This window comes from Brienomyrus brachyistius, chromosome 6, assembly GCF_023856365.1.
Source record: "Brienomyrus brachyistius isolate T26 chromosome 6, BBRACH_0.4, whole genome shotgun sequence".
Lineage (NCBI taxonomy): Eukaryota > Metazoa > Chordata > Actinopteri > Osteoglossiformes > Mormyridae > Brienomyrus > Brienomyrus brachyistius.
The window spans coordinates 26,682,579-26,706,422 of record NC_064538.1 but is presented as its reverse complement, the minus strand read 5'-3'; the positions used below and the strand labels follow the sequence as shown (position 1 = coordinate 26,706,422).

Sequence of the window (23,844 nt, the reverse complement as noted above, 5' to 3'; positions counted from 1 at the left end):
GAGAATAGATCCAGTTTCTGTGGTGAGCTGAGCTGTCCTGTTTGTAGCGCTTGTGAATTACCACACCCTGCGTACTTAATTATAAATAGGTCAATAAACTGGTGCACAGTGAAAGGTGATAAGTGCAGAAATTAATACTGGCATTAAAGAAATGGAATTAACAAGAGCTTTACGCTCTTATTTTTTTAACCCGAGTTAAAGCAGCATGAGGCACCCATAATAAATGTTTCATACTCAAAGAACACTTTGACAAAAGTCTGTACTCGTCTTAAATGTAGTGTAGCAGTTATGCATGCAAGTCATTGTTCAGGCATAGTGGCAGGTAGCTGCTGACAGCTGAGGCTTGAGGCAGCTACTAATCCACCTCCCAGGCAGATGGTGGCAGCATCCCGTTAAAAGCATTGCAGGTATAGATGGAACCAAGCTGTGGGTGTGGCTGACCTGACATGCATGTATCTCATCATTAAGTAATAAGTATAGAAACAGCAACTGTGTGTTGGTAACAAGTTTATCACCGTTTTGATATTGTCTCGATCCTGACATCCAGTTTAAGTAAGTGAATCAAAAAAGAAATGCTGCAGGTTCTTAAAGGAGAACACTTGGGGGTTAAGAGCCTTGCTCAAGGGCCCAAAATGAGATCTGAGTCTCCAACCTTCTGGTCACATACACTGATCTACCCTGCAGGGCTACAAACCACCCCTGATAAGCCCCTCAGTATATTGTTATGGACCGGCTGCATCCATTATGGTAAGATGGTATTTTGTGTTCCCCATGTAGGTTTGCAATAAAATAATCTTCCTGATGAGCTTTGTGGGAAACAGAGGTACCTTCACCAGGGGTTACAAGGCCATGGTACTTGACATGGAGTTCCTCTACCACCTGCTGTATTTGATCATCTGCAGCCTGGGAGTGTTTGTGCATGTATTCTTCTACAGTTTGCTGGTGAGTCTTCATGGATGTTCATGTTTCTCATGTATATATGTATGTGTGTGTGTGTATATGTGTATATCTATATATATATATATATATATATATATATATATATATATATATATATTTGTGTGTGTGTGTATATATAATGTTTCCTGAATATTTTATTTGACCCTTCCATTTTATGTAGAGCTGCCTCCTTTTACCATTTCTTTTCAGGACTGTCCACTAAAGTATTATAGTTAAATGTATAAAGCTGAACTGTGATGAAATATTGGAAAGGATGGACAGTTCAATTCATTGTCTGGTCTTTCATCATTTTTACAGTTTAGTCCTTCTCTCATCATTTCGTCTTTCTCAAGAAATCAATTTTGCCATATAATTAAAATGTATATATTCATGCCAAAGGGCTTTTTTTCTGTCAGAAGTATTACTACTTATGCTTCTCTGGTCCTTCTGTCTTTAATCATACTGTTTTATCTGTGGCTCAGTGATTGATAACACTGGATCTATCAAGCAATATCTGTATTGCCATTTGGTTGTCTTATTAGTTTGGCTTTTACAGTGTCTTTTGTTTTTAGATGGTCTTTTCGCTGATAATATACTGCTGTCTCAATTTGTACCATCCTACAGCTCTTTGACCTTGTCTACAGAGAGGAGACCCTTCTAAACGTCATTAAAAGTGTAACACGTAATGGACGTTCTATAGTCCTGACTGCAGTACTGGCCCTCATCCTGGTCTATCTCTTCTCCATTGTTGGGTACATATTTTTCAAAGATGACTTCATCCTGGAGGTGGACAAAATACCAAATACAACTGTGGGTAAGGGCTTTCCTGCCAGAATGGCCTGCAGCTGTAGATACCTACACATCATCAGGCTGAACTGACAAAATCAGCTCTGCCCACATCTCAAATGGCTGAGTTGTTAATGGACTGTGAGGAGTGAGTGGCTGATGCTCTGGCCACATTGTGGGTGAAGTGCCAAACTGCTATGTTGGCAAGACCCACCATCTTCATATTCATATTGGATCTTTTTCCAATTGACAGAGAGTGGCGCCAGCATGGCGGGTGAGTTCCTGTCTGCTGGCGTATGCAAGACCGACAACGGGGGGAACTGCTCTGTGGAAACTGCTTTGGAAGGTGTGTTCTCCACAGAGTTACATGCAGAGTTCTCAGGACAGCTGTGGTGCGAGTGGCTAAGATAACATGAAATTTAAGGCAGCGTAGCTGGGTCAGGTGGGACCACTCTCCATCAGGTGCTAACTTTTCTGGGGCCTTGTCATTTATCTGTTCATTTATTCATTGAGCGAGCCCTACCCACTATGAATGTCCTGTATAGCGCATGGTGGAGTAACTTACTAGCCTAAAAATAGAATAACAGTTAAACATGACATCCCCACATAGCTATGCCATAAGAAAGAAATAACCAGTACATTAATCAGTAGAGACATATAGTAAGATAATATGCCTATTAAAGCAGGTATGTATCTATTCATGCTGGAGTTAATTGGTTAGTCAGTTGAGTGCGACATTAGTACGTTAGGGGGGAGATGGGTTTCGGGTCATCTTAACTTTTGAAATTCCTGACACTTTATGTGTGTTGGGGGGGGGGGGGGGGTGATCATACATACATATATCACACACACACATATTTATATTTTACATTGTGGGGACCAAATGTCCCCATAATCTGATAAAGACCAGTTGTTTTGACATTGTGGGGACCACCTTTTCGGCTAGATCATTCCACCAAAGAGAGACTGGGCTCAGAAACAGACTTATCTCTGACCTTTAAAGAACCAAACAGCAATAGATACAGATGCCACAGATCGCGGGTTAATGAGGCTCTGTAGAACAGAGCCACACATCTCAGTCCAGAAAGCTGACACCGGAGTTATGAACTTGATCTGGGCGTCAACTGTTACCCAGTCAAGAAAGATCAGGAAAAGACACAGGAAGTTGGTCAAAGATCATGCAACACCATTCTGCAGTGGTGTGATGGTGCATCTGGCTTTGAGGCAGCTATGGTTATCCAGATGATGGATTACAGCCAGTTAATTCTCTGTATGTATTGGGTATGCCCATCATGAAACGTAACACTTAACCGGGATACATTAGCTGCTCCTACTCAATTGAACACCAAGGTTTGGAATCACTTTATAAACCTACCCCCTTTTTGCATTTTTTTGCTTGTTTAGCAATTGGAACTGAAGGTGATCTCTGTCCTTACAGAGGCTTCTGAGGACCTTTCTGAGGATAAGGAGCGCACGTGTGACTCCCTACTCATGTGCATCGTCACCGTGCTGAGCCATGGACTGCGGAGTGGGGGAGGAGTTGGGGACGTCCTACGCAAGCCTTCCAAAGAGGTATATCAGTGGACAGGACAGAACTGGAGCAAGTTAGTGACTATTTTAATGTCAAGGCAGTTTGACCCACTCAGGAAAAAGTTATTGCACATTCATTTTATAATTCACTTGAACTTTTAAGGTGGTCACAGCAAAAGTGAACATAGTGCATACTGAGGTATGGAAGCTGTTCATGAGCACATATAACAGCATTTAGAACAGCACCTGCAGTGGTATGTTAAAGTAGGTTCAGGAAAACCCAAACTAACTAAAATAGCCTTCAGGTTTAAATACTGACTGTGACTATGACTGCTTGTCCTTAAACTGACTGTAATAGTGCTTCTCATAAACAAAAGTTTGAACCTGCAGATTTAATTGTCTACAAGTCAATCTTGTCCATGTTGAAATGATGATAATTATTTAAATGCGTATGTTTTCATTTTGGAAAGATTTGTTTATTTTTATTTTTTTTAGGGGAAGGTGAGGAAGGGAAGTCTATAGTTCGGTAATTGTGGATCCAAGTTTGGCTTTAATAGTGCCTGACTACTGCTATTTTAGAAATGTTATGAACAAAGCTTTATAATAGGGTGTGTTAATAATTTGATGGATGGACTCTGTAAGGAGTGCTCAACTTTCAGCACCTGGGTAAGCTTGCCTTCCAGTGGGCAGGTTTTGTTTTTATAATATTTGTTTTAATTCACCTTCATTATGTTGCAAAAAAAAAGATGAGGAAATTATACAGTATATACACATATTTTGAGTTAAGCATTTCCTTATAATTGTGGATTGACTCTGAAGTCTTATCAGTTTCTGTTAAAGATGTCCATGCAGTCATTAATCTTAAGTCTGAATCTTATCTGTAGTGTTAAGATTTAAAAGGAAGTAAGGGTTGTTGCTTTGTGTTTGTAACGAGAACAAGTATTTTAAGAATGAGCATTTAACAATAGTGTTATTCAGTAATTTTGACTTGTGTAATGGGAAAACAAGATGCTGAAATCCTCTTAGTTGAACATCATAATTTAGTCTAGTGATGTTTGTTATTTTCAGTTACTTTACTTATGTTCAGTTATTTTTATTCTATACCCCGCCTGTTAGGATAGACACCACCTCTTATAAATGCCATGGAAATGCTAATAATCATCCCTGTGAATTCTATGCTTTTGGAAGAACACCAACTCTTAATAGATTGGCAGTGTAGCCTGCTTTCCATCCATTTTCCTTTCTTGTTTATATATGGTATGTAAGCCAGAAGTCTATACCAGGGAGCACAGGATACAAGGAATGGGACTCCATGGAGAGGATTGCTGAGCTAGCACACTATAGGCAGATGGAGATACCAATTCACCTAACTGCATGTTTTTCCACCGTGGTTGTGTGCTAGAGAGCCTGATTAAAGCCTGTACTAACACAGGGAGAGACTGCAAACTCCCATCACACAGTCAGAGCGAATTCACAACCTTGGAGATAGGAGGCTATGAGTCACTGTGTCTCCCTAGCCTGCCTTAGGGTTTTATATACATCATCATGGACTTCATTTTTAATGCTTTAATTTGTTGATCTTTATATTATGACTGCGAGGACAACCAAGATTTCATTGGTAGGAAACGGTTACATTTTGCATGAAATTGTATTGCTCTGGCTTGCGGGAGACATTTTACAGAAATCACTGAATTTCAGTCCTTAGGAATCCTGACCTTTCTAGTTGTCCAGTCTTTGTTGACTGATGCTATAGAATACCACAGAATGCACAAAACAGACATGCTCTTAATGGAAGACATAAGAAGTCATGGACAGTAGAAGCTGGAAATCATTCTGTATGATAATCGTATAACTTCAAAGTATAACTGGTATAACAAAGTATAACTATAAATACTAGGGTAATTCTCTGAAATGTGTTTCGTGTATACAGTGGTACCTTTGTTTGCGAGCATAATTCGCATTTTCTTTTTGTGCAAGTTTAACAAGGAACCTATCCAATGACAGCTACTTTTGCTTCCTTTTCAATTTTGCAGAAATGTGGACGTTGCATTATTGTTAAACAGAGTCTTCGCTCGCACTACTATGCCCATATTCAGGTGGTGCCTTTCTACTAAATTTTGACTATACGAGTGAGGCACGCCGACTAAGCTTTGGAAACGATTACCCACAATCCCGCAGCGAGAGAGAGAGGGAAGAACCATCAGCTTAGTTGTGATTACGTGACGCTAGGCAGACAAAGCATATATGTAATATTCGCTCGTTTATCAAGTTAAAATTTATTTAAAAATTTTGCTCATCTAGCAAAACACTCGCAGACCAAGTTAATCATAATCTAAGATTTTACTACACCTTTATAAATTATTTGACAAGTCGAGTGCACAAACAGGTGAGTCACACAGTCTTGTTTTAGATCTTCTACTGGGTCTTCTGACACAATATCTAAGTACAATAATTAGGGGAAAGGCTGTTGTTAATTTATTCTGGATATTTGGAGTAGCAATACTCCAAAAAGAAGGATAATCTAGAGACAACAATGAGCATGACTGTGTAGCACAGCGAGTGTGAGGAGTGGAGTAGCAGTACTCCAAAAAGAAGCTCTATTCCTGTAGTTACAAAATCTTTTTCCATGAATCAGGTCCAGTGTCCAAACCAACTCCTCCAGCAAAAGTCATATTTGTAACAATTAATTGTACGAAAGTGAATTATGAAATAGCAGTGCTGTCACTGCTGACACCTTTTTTATATAAAGATGCTTCATCTGAGCCTGTAGTTAAGATACTTATTAATGTAATTAAAGAGTTTATTTGTGAAGGTATGTTCATTGATGTCTGTGATGGGTTGGCGCCCTATTCTAGGTTACTACCTACCTTCTGCCTGCAGCTTCCAGGATAGGCTCCACATGCCTGCCACCCTGCATGGGTCAAGCGGGACGATGGATGGATAGATGGATATTTTTATTTCTTCCAGTTCTCTATTTTAACCAAGCGATTAATTTAATCTAAAACTATCATCGTACTAGACAAGATTAGCAGAAAGAATGGCAAAAGACTCATGAATGAAGTCTGTAACATGCAACATTTTGTTGGTACAGGAGCCCCTGTTTGCTGCAAGGGTGATCTATGACCTCCTGTTCTTCTTCATGGTTATCATCATTGTCCTTAATCTAATCTTTGGAGTCATCATCGACACCTTCGCTGACCTCAGGAGCGAGAAGCAGAAGAAGGAGGAGGTCCTCAAGACAACCTGTTTCATTTGCGGTGAGTGTTGTTTCATATGGATCAAATTCTCTCAAAGTTGGGATTGGCATTGATGTCATCTACAAAGCAAAACTTGTTTTGCTCTCAGAGTCAGTTCTCAACTTATGAGCACCAGTCTGCTTTTTCAGAAAGCCCCCATATCATTAAATGGCCCCATAGCGCCAGGGCCAGTGGTGTCTTTTTGCCATGGTACCATCCTCATTCCAGTTTATGACCATTCAGTTCACAGCCCCTTTATCCATATCCACAGACACTCCTCTGTTTGAGTATAAATTCCCTCTTTCTCTGGCTTTACTCTGTTGACTTCCATGGCTCTGAGGGCATCTGTAAGCCCTTGTAGCCTCGCCTCTCTCTTCCTCTGAGGCCTGTTGGTCCTGATTGTCCGTGTGGGCTTTCTGGAGTGCAGTACTTATCCTCTTATCTCACCAAGGTGTTGATTAATTATGAGGTCTGAGATGGTAGACATGAAATCTCCTGGAATATTTATTTCTGAAGTGTACAGGACATTTTCATTTACCAGTTTATACTCTGGTATACCACTGGTGATTATGGGAGACTAAAGTTCATCTTGGGATAGACCAGCAGTCCTTCTTTTGGACCCTCCAACATTAAACCCAGCACTACCAGCTACTCATTTTATTTTGAAAAGGCATAATTTATTCCATGCCTGCTTTACGTGGGCGTTCTATATGCCTGCGGATGAACATTATTAAATGTCTAGCTGTCAAGGAAGAGGCAGCAGTTACAACACTGTGAGTGAGCTGGCTAGACTAATACTTTCCACTAAAATCCTAGACTATGAATTTGACTCCAAATCAATTAAAATGAAAACAATAACGTACATGTCAAATCTGCTATGTTGCTTCACATTACCTAAATGCTGATGTACATGCTTTTCTTGCTTTCTAGTAGAACATTTACCACTGTCCTCAAAAAGAAAAGTCTGGATTTACAACACGTTAAGAAAATATTTGATAGTTTGTACGGTAACTGCTCTGATCTTGTGCTTGTTGGTTTGCTTTCGCAGGACTGGAAAGGGATAAGTTTGACAATAAGACAGTGACATTCGAGGAGCACATAAAAGAGGAGCACAACATGTGGCACTACCTCTACTTCATTGTTCTTGTGAAGGTCAAGGACTCTACAGAGTACACAGGGCCTGAGAGCTATGTGGCTGAGATGATCAAGGTAGGAAGGTCTGTGGGCTGCTGGGGAGGATCTCATACCTAATCGCCATGACATCGTTTAAGATGAAATGCATATGAGGCAAGGTGATTTTTGTGTCTTCTGTCCAAACTTGAAATGACATCATGATGTTTTACTACTTTAGCACACTAATTTTTCGCATCAGTCAGTGGGAGACTGTGACTTTCTGTGGTCCAAAATCAATTGATTGGATGGGATGGAGGAGGGGTTGCCCTTTAACCATCCCTCGGCTTCCTGACCAGCTCTTTGCAGTACCTTATGTCTTACTCCATGTTGAAATAACACCATTTAAAAAAAATGTCCTTCCACCCACTCTCCCTCTCTCTGTCCTCTTCATCAGACTTATTACCAAACTGTACTTCACTTGATCTGTTTTGCTTGCTGTGTTACAAAGATGGAAACTGAATGACCCTTAGAATAGATATTTGCTGGGGGAGTCAGCAGGAACACTGCAAGTTTCGTTTTACTTTGTTTGAATTAACTAAAAATTTTGTCCGATAGCTGAGAGTCAGCTGGATATCAGTCCTACTGTGACGATAATAAGGAGTCTAAAACAGCCAGTTAATTGTTTCGGTATTGTAGGTGCAGTTTGCTTATTTAGATGCGCAGCAACCTGTCTACATCTCATTTTCTAGCTGCAAAACCACATAACATCCTGTCTTGGTTGCTCTTTGTGGTTTTAGAGTTAAAAAAAAAAAGATACTTCATTTCTAATTAATTAGTACAAGGTTGAATCGCAGGTTGGGCAGCTTACTGACAATGTCGATAATCATAGCTCACTTCACTGGTTGATTCACCAGTGGTCTAATCAGAATTTTTTTTTTTTTTTAACTTTAGGGAAAATTTCAGACTTTAAGCATGGATTTCTTTTAATGACTGTTTGTCCTTCACACAGAAGTTTATTCCATGTTAGTCTCAGCCACGTTTACTCGCTGAGTTTAGATAACAGAGCCCCGTATTAACAATGTGGTTGCTATGGGCACAAGCTCTTCTGAAATTATTCATTTGTGCCATACCTTATTAGGTGTGTCACAGCTTGATAAAATGCAAAAATTACCAGGTGGTGTGGGTGTTTGGGTGAAGTAGCCTTGAGAATTAACACTGGATGTGATGAGCCTTGAGCAGAGGAGGAGGAGAGTGTAGCGGCCGGGGGAGCAAGCAATGGCAAAGGGCCTGGTGACACAGGATCTGCGAGGGGAAGCGTTCGAGATGCAAAACGCCATTGCCCCAATGTGGTCTGACAGCTGGGGTGTGTGATGCGCGGGTGCGGCAGAGGGGGATAAATATGGGCCCAGCTCCTTCACGCTCTTACGAAGCAGAGCTCATGCAACACCCTCAATTTGCTTTTCTCAGAATGAGTGTGAGTCTGCGTGCTTCCCCTACACATATGACTAAGCCTGGATGTGGCTTCGCTCAGGGGCTGCTTTCCGAGTGTCTGAGATTACAAACGTGCGTCGGCGGGACTTTTCCAGCGCAGTCCCTGAGCTGGTGTGCGGCTGCCACCGCTTCCTTTCCTGCGGTTTCTGCAGATTCCCTGTGGAGCAGGTGTGCATGCGTGTGCGTGTGAGGTGTCTGAGTACCTGCGGATCCTTTGTGTGCGTGCGTGCGTGCGTGTTTGGGTTGACGGAACCATGGATGTCCTGCCTTCACGCCGCTTAGTGCTGCTGGCGGGCATGTTGACAATGCAGAGTGGTGTGCAGCTGAGGAGAATGCGATGCATTGAGTGCACAAAGCTGCCCTGTGTTTGCTGGCTGAATCCCAACATTCCCTCACAGTGTTTTTGTCTACGTGACAATGGTGAATTTCAACTTTTTTTTAAGGGTTACCTAATGACGATTAGGAAAAGCTGTGTCACTCTGTCCACTGTGTTGCAGTGTTTAGAACTGCATTTCCTATCAGTGCCCTTTGGCAACAATGCTGGGAATTGTGAAAAGTACATCACTCGGTTGTCACCTGCTTTCCTGGACAATCTATGTGGTAGTGAAAAAAGATCATCCGAGAGTGACACCAAGACCGATGCAGACAAAAGACTTTAGTGGTCATGTCATCCAGGTGTTTCCAAATGCCCCTACCAATGTGTGGTTCTGGTGTACATGGTGTTCTGAAGATTTTTATTTTCATCTATGAATGAATTATGATTTGAATGACTTGAAGACATAATTTGTGAATAAAATTACATGGTTCTAATGCAGTGTTTCCCAAGTCCTTGGGGAACCCCGGACAGTCCTCGTTTTTGCTTCCTCTCAGCTCCCAGCGCACCTGTACCAGGTATACGGTGTTCCTGATTGGCTGGGAGCTAAGAGGGAGCAAAAACATGGACTATACCGGGGTTCCCCAAGGACTGGGTTGGGAAATACTGCTGTACTGGGTTCTTAAAAATGTGTAAGAAGTACACTCTCTGCCTTATTGAAAACTAAATGTATTTAAACTTCAAGGTTCTAGCATGTGCCCAGTATTCCAGCCAGTGTGATATGCGACTGAGCCTGGTTCTTCCACTCTCTCCATTTCAGGAGCACAATCTAGACTGGTTCCCTCGGATGCGGGCTATGTCCCTTGTGAGCAGTGATGCGGAAGGGGAGCAAAATGAGATCCGCAACTTACAGGAGAAGCTGGAGTCTACCATGAAGCTTGTATCTAACCTGTCTAGCCAACTAACCGAACTCAAGGAACAGGTACAGATGGCTTGACGGTGGCATGGTGCAAGAGATTCTGGGTTTTTACTGCTTCAGTGGGAGAATATGAAGCCAGAGGGCTTGCTGTGTGTCAGCAGCATCAAAATTTAAACCTGACTGACACTGGAATTTTTTACTCACAATGTTCCCCATTGCATTGACCTAGAGTGAATCAGCTATTAGTCAAAAAAAATAGAACCACATTAATTTCTTATACAAATGATAATGCAGAAACAAATTATTTGCAACAGAGGGGAAAAAATGTATAGTTCGGAGAAACTACTCACCAACCCGGAAGGAACAGTACTCAAAAGATCAAATTTGCCAATCTTGCGGAAGATTAATATATTAATAAGAGCTGTCTCAACTTCAGGATGTGCAAAGATCACCCTGTGTTTCCAAGGTGGCCATGATTGATTGTCGACTTCTTCAAGAGTTCATTATGACAGTGACATGCTTTTACTGTTAGGCATGCTGTCGCCACGTGGACATATGCCACAGTGCAAAAATGGGGCAAGAGCAAGCAAATCGCTTCACAAACGGCTCCTAAAAACAAGACCTCCATCTGTTATATCATTCTAAACCCAATTTCTAAATCTGCTTTACTGTGTTACCAATAACCAGGCCTGAATTTCCACCTCCACCCCCCAGAGTTCTGTCTATATCCCTCTTATCGTCTCCACCCATCTTACATTCTGATCGCTTGGACAATGTGTGTTATTAGATGTCAGAAACATCTGATATCAGCACCCATTTCTCAGGTCTCTACTAATTTCTATAAAAGGACAGTTGAACAGTCCTGTGTGTGTCTGTTTGTATTTCTTTACATTTTAACTTTGCTATTGTGTGGCTTTAAAACTCCAGTGCCTGGAAATTTTACCAAATATTTTTTTTTGTAAATAGATTTTTAATATGCTAGTGGCCAAAATTGTGGAACACCTAGCATTTTTTGCATTATGCTTTAAAAATTACTGTGCAAATATTGACAAAGAATGTTACAAATTTCATGCATTGAATGATTAAATAAGTAACTGGAGCAACAGTTAAATAAAGTTCTATAATCTCTAAAAATTGGAAGTGTTTCCACAATTTTGGCCACTAGTGCAAATTGCTTCCTACCTGAGTGGATGTTGGTACGCTTTCCTGCATAAAGAGTAAGAAGATGGATAGATGATACAATACATAGTTTTTTCCCCACATACATGTTCAGTATTTGTATTTTGTGTATTTTTAACATTTAAATAACAAAGTAAAACACTAATCTTGTTATAAGGACCAGCTAAAGTTTTCCCATTTACTGGCATTGACACTGGCCATACTGGGGCAGGATATCGGCTTTTTCTCTCCCCTCTGTCGCCTCAGAGGCTCAGACACAGGACAAGTGGCTTTTCTTGCAGTCGGCATCAATGCCAGGGTGAAAGAGCCCCCAGCGAACAGCCCCCATTGGGTTTGCGGAGCTGTCTGACAGCAGCACCCGTCAGTGGCGCACGCGGTCGTGTTACGCCGGAAATGACTGCTGTGTTCTGTGAAAAGGATGTGTGAAATAAAACGGCAAGCCTCATGTCCTGTCAATTTTTTCCAGATGACTGAGCAACGGAAGCAAAAGCAGCGCATCGGGCTGCTGGGCCACCCGCCGAACATGAACGTGAACCCCCAGCAGCCAGCGTGAGGGCGTAGCTCCGCCTCGGGCCGAGCTGTTAGCTGTGCAGACGTCACACCTTCCTGCTGCATTCTGAATGTGCGGCCGACATGCCAGGGCTATGAGGCCCAAGCAGAAACATCTAGCGATTTACAGGTTAAGGTGTTTCAGGTGACTTAATGGTACCTACCTGTGTAAACCGCCATTTAACTTGTCTCTGTCCTGTTTAGATTGTTGCCAGTCTGTTTTTAAACAAAGTGGTTGGGTTTCAGTGACGTGGCCTTTACTGGGTGAACTTGAAATGCCGCAAAACCATACAGGACAAAGACCAACTGAATGGGACACTGAACATGAAGTATCGATGTATGAATGAAACCATTTTTTGCCAGAGGGGAGAACAGTATTTAATGTCTTATTTTTGTATGTGCAATATGGGTACTGTAATATGCAGCCACATTGATGTATAATATTTGTGTCTAAAAAAAGAAAGGTAAAATACTCATTTTCTGGGTCCTTCTTACTTAATGATCCTGAACTAAAGGATGAGGTTGTTTCACTCAGAGTGCTGTTGGTACATCTCTTCCCTTATAAGGAACATTAACCTCACTGGCTTTGCATGAATGGACCTAGCTGGTTATTTATATATCATCTCTCTTCAGGGCAACATGAAGTGAGACCTAAACGTTTATGAAATTTCACAAGTGCTTTGTTCATTTGTATATGGTCTCAGAGCAATACATGGAATCTTCTATTTTTTCTGGAGAAAAAAAGATCTTACATGTTTGTCATTCCTCTATATTTATTATGAACCTATTTTATGGCACATGGTGTGAGTAATATTTTTTAGGACAGTAGCAGTAAGATCACCAAATTTCCACATTTTCCCACGAATTTCCACAGAAAGCTGCAGGATTTGGAGTTCCTTTAGTCTCCAGTTTAGCTTCCCCAGAGTCACGTATCGTCGTCATTCCTCTGTGAGGTCTGTGACCTTCTGACTGCTGTCAGTCATTGTATCTCTCCTTTCCAGAGTTGTAGCTTAGCACTGGTACACTACCTGTAAAGTCACCTGAGGGCCATATAATGTAGATGGGAGTTCAGGTACGATTAAGTTTTCCTTTTAAAAACAGCCTGTGTCAAGATTTGTACTAAGGGCCATTTTTAATAATGGGCATCAAGCCAAATAGAAATATTCTGAGTAATAATATAAATTATTTGAATCTTGTTAGGGCTGTATATTCATTTAATAAAATATATTTAATAAAGCGTGTGTCTTTCACCATCCTTAACTGTTTTTTGTGACTTATTTTGAAGTGGGTAGTTCAACTTGGAACAGAATTGCAGTATCTTTGACTGTTTAACCAACAGCAGGTTTATCAGTTTAATTATCAAATGCAAAGTATTGTGAATTGTTTGTAATCAGAAAATCTGTCTGTAACAAGAAGCAATAGTGAACCAAAAAAATAATCTGTTTATGCATGTGCCTGTTTGTTACTATCAGCCAGTGTAACATAATTGGAACAAATGGAATTTGATCTTTTGTACATTTTACGTACAAATGTAAATTGGCATTTTAATATGAAAGGAATCCGAAATTGCTTGCAAATTGACTTTTTAAACCTCTGGCAGCTAAAATGCAGAATTTGGAGCTAAATGAGTCACTGAATATTCAGTATGCTATCCCACTGAAATCATTACTTATCTGTTCACACCTGTATTGTGTGGCGGCCTCCGCCGTTTCTAATCACATATAAAAGTCTTGGAATCAGCTGCTGAGCAGGTTGGACCAGACCTCTTTCTAGGGGCACAGACTGCAGCCCAATCCAGCTAGGAGATGTAATTCCTCATGGGTGTCCTGGGTCTTCTGTGGGGCCCCCACCCTGTGTGACGTGCCAGGAACAGCTCCTCTACATGCCGTTTAAGTGGAATCCTTTCGGTAATCATTCCAGCCGGCTCCTCTCGATCCAAAGGAGCAGCGGGTCTATTTCAAGATCTCTGAACTGATGAACCTCCAAGGATTATGACTATAGTGTGCTGGAGCAATTTGTCTGTCTTAAGGATACACAGTCAACTCATCTGGAGCATGAGCTCAGTGAATAGGGCTGTAGACATTGACCTGGCAAATTAAGACAAAAAAAAAACCCAAATGAATAGTACCAAGAAGAAAAAGCGTACGCTGCTCAGAAAGAAAGGATGTGAGGGCAAAACCCTGGAGGTAGTGTTTGCAGGCATGTGTCTGTTGGCCAGGCTATCTGTGTAACGCAGCTGCGCTCAGCCTGAAATGGCTACATGGAGCCATCTTATGGGCTCAAAACCAGCAAAATGATAGGTAGTGGTCAGTTGGAGTGCCACTGGGTGGCAGGCTCGAGCACGAAGGATGCAGAACACCAGACCAATGAATTTACTGGCAATGAATTTATTGTTGCCAAGTATAAAACGGGATGCATTTCATAGGACTTCGCACACAGTACTCCAAGAAGTAAACAGACAAGTGCAACTGTCTAGACTACAACACCAGATGAGTGTAAACCATTGAAGTGTAGGAATTTCCAGTGACTTTATGGGAGGCTTGGAGACTGGTGGGTGTGATTAGTCAAAATTAAACTGAATGACTGACCTCTCACCTGGTCCATGAGCCCAAGCTATAGAGAAATTCATATGAAGCAGGTTCTTCTGTTACAAAAAAAGACAAAAAAACCTGCCCATGGATTACTGCTTCAGGTGTCTGTAAAACCCGGCCCAGTCGGGGATGGAGGCCCTCACCATGAGCAATTTTAGCTTCCAAGGAAACGTAAAAGCTGCCCATTATTAAGATGAGAAGAAAATAATATATTTCTCACAGTTTTGTAAATCTAGGGCGGCTTGTTCTTTATGTTTTCATAAATGGTTCATTGTGCTACAGAAGGATGGATGCAATGCAGAGCAGAAGGGAGCTTCATCGCTACGGGTGACCGTGGAGAAATGAGTTTGGTTAGACAGATCTGCCGCAAATCAGTCACACTGCATGTTAATGTTACATTCCAATGTCTGTCCTAAATTTTTAATTCAGTTGATTTTTCTGAGTTCATCTGTCCCCTATGGGCAGAAAGCCAACAATATTACTTTTCAGACTAATACAAATCATTGTTCATATAAGAGAACAACTGTGACTGCTCACCTTATATGGAATAGGACGGGACCAGTAGATGGACCAGCACTGTATTACAGCCTCAGGGTGACTGTCTGATGTCGTGCATAAACTGCTTGACTTGGGTCACCTGTCACCCTTGGCTTCAAAGCTTGAGGAAGGAAGGAACAGCATTTAAAAAGCCAGACACGCAGGCGGTGTTACCTCAGAACCCCCTCTGAAATCCCCTGGTGTCTGCTGACACCGGAATGAAACCTCTTGGTGTGTCTGTGATGTGAAACGACAGCAGGGAACTGTGACTCTCGAGTACACTACCGGTGCCAGGCCTGCAGCTGCACAGGAAGATGATGATGATGTAAGAAGATGGCCCAGTCAAATGAGGATTGCGTTTGTGTTGGCATATAATTCTGCAAAACTGTATATCTTGGCGGATACCGTGGCTAACAATCTACAAATTACAAATGTATCGATTGTGACTGCGAGTGAGTCTTGAAGCATAATGTGTTCTGCATTGACTCTTACCTGCAGTTGACTCTCATACATAATAGCGTCACCTAGCATATAACATGAAAAGAGAGACCGAAAACATATTTTCTGTCCTGTTCACAGAAGTAAAATAAGCAAGGGGATGAATCAAACTAGTCTATTTTACATGCAGGTGGAGCATTTAACTGCCTGACCCTGGATAGCCTTAATGCAATCTACTTTTTCATCACTGGTGTCTATCCCCTGCATTGATTGGCACAAGTAACTTGGTCCTGTGTCCTGAAAATAGCCATCTTTGAATTGATATATTTCCATACCATACACATCTCACACATGCATAGCAACACACACAGCTTATACTCCCCCCCCCCCCCCCCATATATTCAGATGAGTTCCAGTTCAAATACTTATTCATTATAGTTATGTATCATTAGTAAAACACTAGCACAGTCGTTACTTAGATGTGGAGCATTTGGCTCACTAAAGGTGCTGAGCATGACTTTAAATCTACTATCAGTTAGAGGTACAACAGTCATCTCAAATCAGGCAAGTTTGTGCCCCAAGTTGCAACCTGGTATATTACCTAGCCTTCATTTCAAAATCTTACAATTTGGTCTTGGCTTCCCTGCTTTTGGTAACTTAAAAAAGACTACAATATGTGACGTGTTTTTCCAATACACTAAAGCAGGGTTGGCCAATCTTATCCGCATAGGGCCAGTGTGTATGCAGGTTTTTGGGATAACCTGTAGGTCAGCTGTTCATACCCAGGTGTGAGGACTCTTTAGCCAATTAGTCTTCTAATTATGGACTGGCAACACCCCTGCCCTATAGAACTGGTGTAACAAAATCATTAACAATAAAACGTTATGTTCAAAACCATAACATAATCGTCGTCATCTCCCCCAAATAAATTTTTAAAGTCTGTGTTGCACAAACATTCTCAGTTTTATAAGTTAGACTACACAATAACATTTGTGTAATTTGCGTCCGCATTACCTCAGACTGCACAGTTCATGTCCTACGCTGCTTAGCAAACGTTCTGCGCAGAATTCTACACTTAATTGTAATCTAATTTTAAACTTAAAAATTGCATGAGTATGCATGTTAAAATAAATATTAAAATTCCATTCATCAAATAGATTTTCACCAAGTTTTACTTATTACCACCGGGAATCCTGTATAGTATCAAAATTGAATTAACTAAGTATGAACAGAAGTCTAGGCTAATTATGACTACAGATAGTTCCTACCGAAAATCATGCAACTGCAAACAGAAAGGTATGCTAGCAAGTAATTATTTACGCCCCATGTGCGTTTTCCTGTGGCAATGATGGTGAATGATTAAAATGGACGGCTTAGTTTTCCAGTCCACCAGTCGGTCGCATTGCTTTCTCTCACTTTTCAGTCACTCACAGGATTACTTAAATAAATAATACATTTAGCATTGTCAGTGCAATGCAAAACAGTGCATTTCGCTGATGTCGTTCTCCCGTTTACTGCTTTTTACGATGAGACTTATTTTTCTGCTACATGTCAGATTATCAAATAGTTAATATATCTGAATAATACTCAAAAGATTCACCTTCGGTTCAATCGTTGGGTAATATATTTATCTGGTCTAATATGAGTATCACGGATAAAATCTAGTTACCGGCTATCTGAACATTTGCAGTCATCACACCGGCTTGGCTAACCCGTGACATCCCGCGCCGCTTCCGCGCGCCCCATTGGCTGCTCCGCTTCGGACTGGCAGCTGACGCGATCCACGCGCAGGCACGTTATTCGGAAGCTGCGGCCGCGCGAGCATGAACGGGTGGCGCAGCTCCGGCAGCCCGGCTGCGCAGAGGCGTGGGGACCATGAGGAGATCAACGTGACCAGCGGCGCCCGTCTATGCCACGGTCCGCCACGGGCGCCCTGCCAGGCGTGTGCACGTGGGCAGACGGGTGCACGTGGGCAGACGGGTGCGCGGACTGCCAGTGTAATACCGTTGTGGTTACGCGTGTCCTACCGAAGCGGCGGACTGCGGCCAGTCCGCAGGGATCGATTTTTTCCATGGCATCTCTTAGGAGGTGGCAGAAGAAAAAACGACGTGCCTCAGATACAAATGATGTTTGCATTTCGCACAATATTTTGTGTATTCCATTTCAGTAAACACTAGCTAGAAACATTTACAGCTGTGATACTGCTTGCAAACCATATGTGGCTGAAGTAAATCAAATAATGTAAGATTTCCCCTTGCTAACCGAATCGAAACACTGAAATATAATAAAGGCACAATATTTTTCTCATAGCCGTTCAGTTTGCGGAGGCTTACTCGGCTTTTCCTATCAAACGCCGAATAGTTGACATTTATTTAGTTTTTCTTTCACATAAAGAATAAAGAAAATGCCATATGCACTATATATAAAACTGGAAATTACCTGCGCTAAATATTCCATCACCAGTTTTCTGGTTTTGATTGAAGCGTATCATCAAGCATTTTATTACTTTTGATATGAATTAGTTGATAAGCGTAACGTTAAAATAATTTGTAGCCTAATACGAGACAGTAAGCAGTCGATTGTGCTTCCTCAAGAATAATTTCAACACTCAGCTCAGTAATTTATTTGAGGATAATGAACTTGGCTAAGCAGAATCATGGTCAGACTGCATATCACTTATATGACTGCAAAACTCCCTAAATTAATACACAGTAGAGAAAGCTTGAAACTGCGGACGATCTAGAAACCCGATAATTCCCAAGTAGACGTAACTAGTCCAATAACTACCAGCTCTCTCCAGATTGTATCACATAAGCTGCATATGATTTTGTTTTAACAACTGATAATGTCGTCCAGTTTCCGAATTTCAATATTTTTAACCAACATATTTGTTGTAAAACGCGTTTTATTTGTGAATTACGCCGGATCTATGTCATCAAAGAGATAAAAGTCTGTAGATTCGTATTTCTCAAAATATAAGTCAATACAATAAACCGCATGTATTACTTTGTACGATACGTTTTCGTGGGTAAGAGCCAAAATTCTGCCTTCAAACTCGATCGTCTTCCTCGTTTCCAGTTATTTTTATTTCGTAAATGATTGTTTATGACACTTTAAAATCTTTAAAGGAGATTTTGTAGCAAACCAAGCGCACCGATTTGTACTATGTACTGGAAGCTCCCCCTCCCCCGTCCCTCCCCCTTTTCCGTAAGACTCTAAACATGGTCTCTCGCACGTTTCAGATGGCCTCGAGCAGTTTGCGGCTGGCAGTTTAGGTGGAGCATGGTGGTACACGGGACTGAAGCCGCCCGTCTGACACGGAAAAGCCGCTTTCTCGTGCACGCGCCCCGACCAGCCAGGGAGACGGGGCCGCGCTCCTTTGATCTGAACGCGCCGCCCGACACGTGAGGCTCATGTGACGGAGGCAGGTCAGTCCGCGCGCAGTCACAGGGTTTATTTAACACGTAGCTCAGTCCCCCCACTCTGCCACATTTAACCAAACCCGCAGTTCAGAGGCTGACACTCACTTCATTTGGATCTCGGCTTGACAACATCTTGCTTTGTCCTGCACTTGGACAGAATAAATATATATATTAATAAGGACGTGATGAATGCAGAAAGTGAAATCCTCAGTGCAGGCTATTTACCTTACATTTCATAAACTGTGGGTAAATGCCGACCGCGATGTACATTTAAAGCAGACAAGCAAGCAAGAAGTACATTTTCCGAATTTTGATTGAACCACTGAGAAGAATTTTCTACCCGTTTCTTTATCTGGAGAAATAAAAGAAAGAAAATGGAGAGGATTACAAGTGCGCAGCCACCTCCTTGTATGGTAAAACACCCGTCGCTGGAGATCCCTGACATACAGGGGTAAGTTTAAAACATTATCAGCGATAAAATCCCTTATAAAATACAACTGCAGGCTAAATTCATGCGACTCGCAAACTTTTTGCTTAATTAAATATCTGTTAAATGTTCTTGGGAGCCAGTCCAGTTTAATTTTAATGTCATTTATGTTAATGGTTTTTCATTCTCTGTATTCTGTAGGATGGATTATCCAATGTATGTGTACAAATCTCGAAGGGGGATAAAACGCGGAGAGGATAGTAAGGTATGTAATTTCTTGTAGATTAAATATATTACGATTAATGTATGTAGCGTGTTTTTTCTGGGTTGTAAAATTGTACAGTCAAAAACTAATTTTAAAAATATTTATGTTCATGGTTACGTTGGTGCATTATGTAATTTTTGTAATTTTGTTTTTGATAAAACATTTATCTTCGAACATATGTCATATTAGTTGATTGGATAATATAATTAATTTGTTCGTTTACTCGGTAGGAAACGTACAAGCTGCCCCATCGACTTATTGAGAAGAAAAGGCGTGACAGGATAAATGAATGCATTGCCCAACTGAAGGATTTATTACCAGAGCACCTTAAACTTACAGTAAGTTTGCATTTGGAATAATGTCAAAATTGTTCCGCTGACAAACGTAATCTGATGCGCCATCTGGTGGCTATTATATTGATAGCCCCACTATTTAGTCAGAGTGCTATTTTTGTGATTCATCTGAGATATACTTCATTAGAATTAGCAGTAAAATACTAAGGCATGTTTTATAAAAGTATGAATTTAAATAATTACAGACTTATTTTAAAGTTATTTGGTAATGCCTGGGTAGTATGTGTTTAGTACAGTATAATTAAAGGAGCGCAACTTTTTTTAAAGTTTGTCACATAATTATTAGTGTTGTTTTTCTATAATTGTTGTTGTAGATGGAAAAGTATGCCTCAGAAAATATTTTACATGACTATATGTCAGTGTTTGATGGAGGCGTTTTGTGTTTTAGACTCTGGGGCACTTGGAGAAAGCTGTTGTTTTGGAGCTGACACTAAAGCATGTCAAAGCCCTAACTGGCCTCCTGGAGCAGCAGCAACAGAAGATCGTTGCCCTGCAAAACGGCATGCAAATCGGTGAGAAGACCATTCACCCTCCTTAACCCAAGATATTTTCTTGCATCTTGCTTCAAAAATATTTAGCCATTTATATCTAGTAATTAATATAATATATATTATATATTGACATATGTTTTTTTTTTTATTTAAAAACGTTTTCTGGTTTTTGTTCTTTTTAATCATCTCTGTGTTTTCTTTTTTTTTTTTCATGCAGGTGAACAGTCCTCTCCCAGCACAGTGAACAGCGAGGAGATGTTTCGCTCTGGTTTCCACTTTTGTGCCAAGGAGATCCTACAATATCTGGCCAATCAGGAGGCTGGGAGGGAGGTGACATCTTCCCACCTGATCAGCCACCTGCAGAAGGTAGCGTCAGAGGTGCTGCAGAGTTCCCCCAGCCCCCACTCGGAAGAGCCCCCCCAGAAGGGGGCGGAGCACAGGCAGAATCCAACTGGGATGCCGCCAAAGGGCTCCGAGGGTCATGGACAGAATTGCGTTCCTGTCATCCAGAGGACTTACCCACAGGGCAGCGGCGAGCTGAGCGGCAGCGACACAGACACCGACAGCGGCTACGGGGGCGAGCTGGAGAAAACGGACTCTAAGACAGAGCGGCCCGGCTATTACACAAAGGACTGCCACCTGAAGTACACTCTGGCCGAACGGATGGCAGGCACCATTAAGCAGGAGATGGAAGAGCCCCAAGCTAAGCGGCTGAGGGCAGAGTCCTCCGAGGACGAGTCCCTCTCAAGCGGGGAGCTGATCGGCGTCCACAGCAGCTACATGGGCTTCTCTCCCCACCAGCCCCCTCTCTGCATGCCCTTCTACCTCATCCCACCCTCTGCTGCCGCGTATCTGCCCATGCTGGAGAAGTGCTGGTACCCCGGGGCCATGCCGGTCCTGTATCCCGGGCTCAGTGGCTCCCCAGAGAAACTACCGCAGTCGTTTGCGGTGTCTCCCCAGCTGGGGTCACCCATGACCCCACAATCTCCAATGGACTCCCCCGCCCTTCTGCAAGCGCTGAAGCAGGTCCCACCACTCAATATGGAAACCAAAGACTGAGGACTTTCCTGTAGCTTGTTACTGTTGTGTACTGATGCTTTTGAAAGCGATAAGGTCTGTGGGTAAGGCTGTTGGGAGGAGACGAAGTTGGAGACTCCCTCCTTCTCTTCCTCCTCCGTAACTAAGAGCAGCCCACCCCCCAGCCACTCTCCACTGACGAGCCTGCACCTTCTCACCTGATGCATATGGCATCACATTTCATTCAGCCGGGCACAGCCCTCATCTCCCCGACAAGGCAGGTAGAACAGAGGAGCGAGTACGCTGTACACTGTTAGGCAATTTCCATGGAGAGTCCGTAAAGTGGCTTCAAGTCTGAAAAGCCAAAAAAAAAAGAATCAGAATGCTCAGCTGCGAGCAGGATCCTCCTCTCTTTTCACTGAATGTCAGCTATAAGTCCTGAGTGAAATATGCGGGATGCCCTAAATCATCAGGACGAGTCCTTTGCACACATTTATTATACGCCTCAGTGGAATGTAAGACGAAATCCCTGTACGTGCTGCTTTGGTGGTTTCCGCTACGCATACTCCTGCTCCCCCTTTCAGCTGTGTGCTGCGCGGCCGGCAAACCCGGGACGGGCAGAGACCCCGTCCCTAATCGCGATAGCTGTCACGCCCTCCGGCGGTTTCCCTGGCAGCTGTAGAGAGCGTCTCCAAACCTGATGTGGCACCATTCTGACCAGCGCTGCAGACGGTCCTGTCGTGGGGCCCTTAGCAATGGCTCCGGGGTCCATGCACGCAAACGGGCAGTGAACTCCCGAGACACCATTATAGCCCCCTTCCTTATAACAACTTTGTTAATACTTCTTGTATATCTCTATTTTTGATACGTGTCGTAAAAGTTCTGTATTACTCACTAAGGGGTCTTAGACTGCTGTCTTCTGCACCAACAGGAACATGTACATAAGCGCTTAGGCGTGAGCTGCATCGGTAACAGTTGTTGATTTCTAGTCCAGTCAGGCCTGTTCTTTGTTCATGCTGTTGCCTTTTACCCGCGAAAGCTGATCAGTCAGTCGACGTCAGACCTTTATTAAATGTATTTGTAAATACTGGAGTCAAAAGTCGAGGAAGATAAGTGAATGTAACATTTTAAACTGAAGATTAGTTTTGTATAGGCAGAGGTACTTGAGATATATTTTGGGACCTATCAGAAGGTTGTTTGATGTACATATTTTATCTATAAATACTGAGATATGTTATATAAGCATATTAATAAAGTATTTTTTGTCCAACATTTGCTTGATTGTCTCTTGGTGTGAAGAACACATTTAAAAGGAAATTTAATACTGGTGTATTGATTTCAGTCTCACCACTGTTACAGAACAGCCCGCAAGAGCACTTGTGTAATTAGCTGGGCTTCTACCTATTTATGCATGGGAGCTGCCACATTTCCATTTACTGGCATGCACAGGTGCTTTGAGAAATACTCATCTGGAGTGAAAATGTTACTAAGACAAGGCATGTCTGGTTTCTGTAGTCTACTCATCTGCAAAGCAGAATCAGACCCCGACTAGGTACATCCCGATACAAAAGTTGTGTATGCGTCTAAGCAAGTGATACACTTGTCGTGAGTGAATGACGTGCTGGTTCGTGCTGCAAGACCTCCACAGACAGGATGTGCTGCTGGGTTCGTCATGTGAACTTTACACACAGCATAAACCCACAAAACGTTTCATTTCAATAAGAAGCTCTACCCATTTATATATGAGGGTTTCGTTATTAAGTGAATGACTCTCTTTAAGCAGTAATTCTACTAATCAATGCCCAAGTTTAATCTACGAAGTATAGGAGTTATTATTACTATCAACAACAATAATAATAATATATTAATAGCAAACATTATGAAGTATTGTTATTCAAAGTATGAGAAGCCTATCTTTCTAAACCTGTGAGCAACAAAAATAAATCAACATATGCTGTCAGTGACCAGTTTTTTGGGTACACCTGCTTGTTAGCACAAACGTACTGTTCCTCCAAACATCCTGTTCCTTCGAACTGCAGATCGTGTGGCTGCAGCATGCAGACAGGGTCAGGAGGTTATGTTACTGTTCAACTATGCATTTCAGCAGCCAAGACGCTGGATCTACGTGATCTTGAACATGGTGTGATTGTTGGTGCCAGACGTGGTAGTTCCAGCATGTCAGGAACAGCAGTTCGCCTAAGATCCCTCACGCGCTACAATGTTTAGAGTTTATAGAAAATGGTGTGAT

At 42.0% G+C, this 23,844-nt stretch overlaps 2 protein-coding genes and 1 long non-coding RNA gene across 16 annotated transcripts in view; 2 read left to right on the top strand and 1 right to left on the bottom strand.

Moving 5' to 3' along the window:
* The window catches only part of LOC125745045 (inositol 1,4,5-trisphosphate receptor type 1), a 100,359-nt gene extending 87,049 nt beyond the window's left edge, over positions 1 to 13,310 (top strand). For 11 of the 12 annotated variants that reach the window (XM_049017462.1, XM_049017461.1, XM_049017458.1 and 8 more), the window contains 8 exons: positions 778 to 942; positions 1,564 to 1,753; positions 1,979 to 2,071; positions 3,164 to 3,297; positions 6,347 to 6,512; positions 7,540 to 7,700; positions 10,229 to 10,390; positions 11,973 to 13,310. In XM_049017462.1, coding sequence (XP_048873419.1) covers positions 778 to 942; positions 1,564 to 1,753; positions 1,979 to 2,071; positions 3,164 to 3,297; positions 6,347 to 6,512; positions 7,540 to 7,700; positions 10,229 to 10,390; positions 11,973 to 12,059 — 1,158 coding nt within the window. In that variant the 3' untranslated portion in view covers positions 12,060 to 13,310. Of the gene's footprint in view, positions 1 to 777; positions 943 to 1,563; positions 1,754 to 1,978; positions 2,072 to 3,163; positions 3,330 to 6,346; positions 6,513 to 7,539; positions 7,701 to 10,228; positions 10,391 to 11,972 lie in introns of those variants that run through there. The other variant, XM_049017463.1, reaches the window with a different exon arrangement.
* An 846-nt stretch (positions 13,311 to 14,156) lies between these two features.
* LOC125745052 (uncharacterized) lies at positions 14,157 to 17,808 on the bottom strand. Of its 3 annotated transcripts, none has more exons than XR_007398550.1 (3): positions 17,222 to 17,808; positions 15,184 to 15,304; positions 14,157 to 14,967 (listed from the first exon to the last, which is right to left on the bottom strand). It is a non-coding gene; the product is annotated as an uncharacterized LOC125745052 (long non-coding RNA). The 3 variants fall into 3 exon arrangements; XR_007398549.1 differs by having other exon boundaries at positions 15,184 to 15,485; positions 17,291 to 17,808; XR_007398548.1 differs by having other exon boundaries at positions 17,291 to 17,808.
* Positions 17,809 to 18,891: 1,083 nt separating this feature from the next.
* On the top strand, positions 18,892 to 22,866 carry LOC125745049 (class E basic helix-loop-helix protein 40-like). The gene is made up of 5 exons (XM_049017468.1): positions 18,892 to 19,494; positions 19,672 to 19,735; positions 19,966 to 20,073; positions 20,477 to 20,600; positions 20,797 to 22,866. The coding sequence occupies exons 1-5, from the start codon at positions 19,418 to 19,420 to the stop codon at positions 21,636 to 21,638; spliced, it is 1,215 nt and encodes a 404-aa protein (XP_048873425.1). The 5' UTR covers positions 18,892 to 19,417; the 3' UTR covers positions 21,639 to 22,866.
* The last annotated feature ends 978 nt before the right edge of the window (positions 22,867 to 23,844 follow it).

Coding starts and splice junctions, on each gene's coding strand:
- LOC125745049 (XM_049017468.1), top strand. CDS start 19,418: ATGGAGAGGATTACAAGTGCGCAGCCACCTCCTTGTATGGTAAAACAC. Junction 19,736..19,965: donor AACGCGGAGAGGATAGTAAG/GTATGTAATTTC, acceptor TTTACTCGGTAG/GAAACGTACAAGCTGCCCCA. Junction 20,074..20,476: donor CAGAGCACCTTAAACTTACA/GTAAGTTTGCAT, acceptor TTTGTGTTTTAG/ACTCTGGGGCACTTGGAGAA.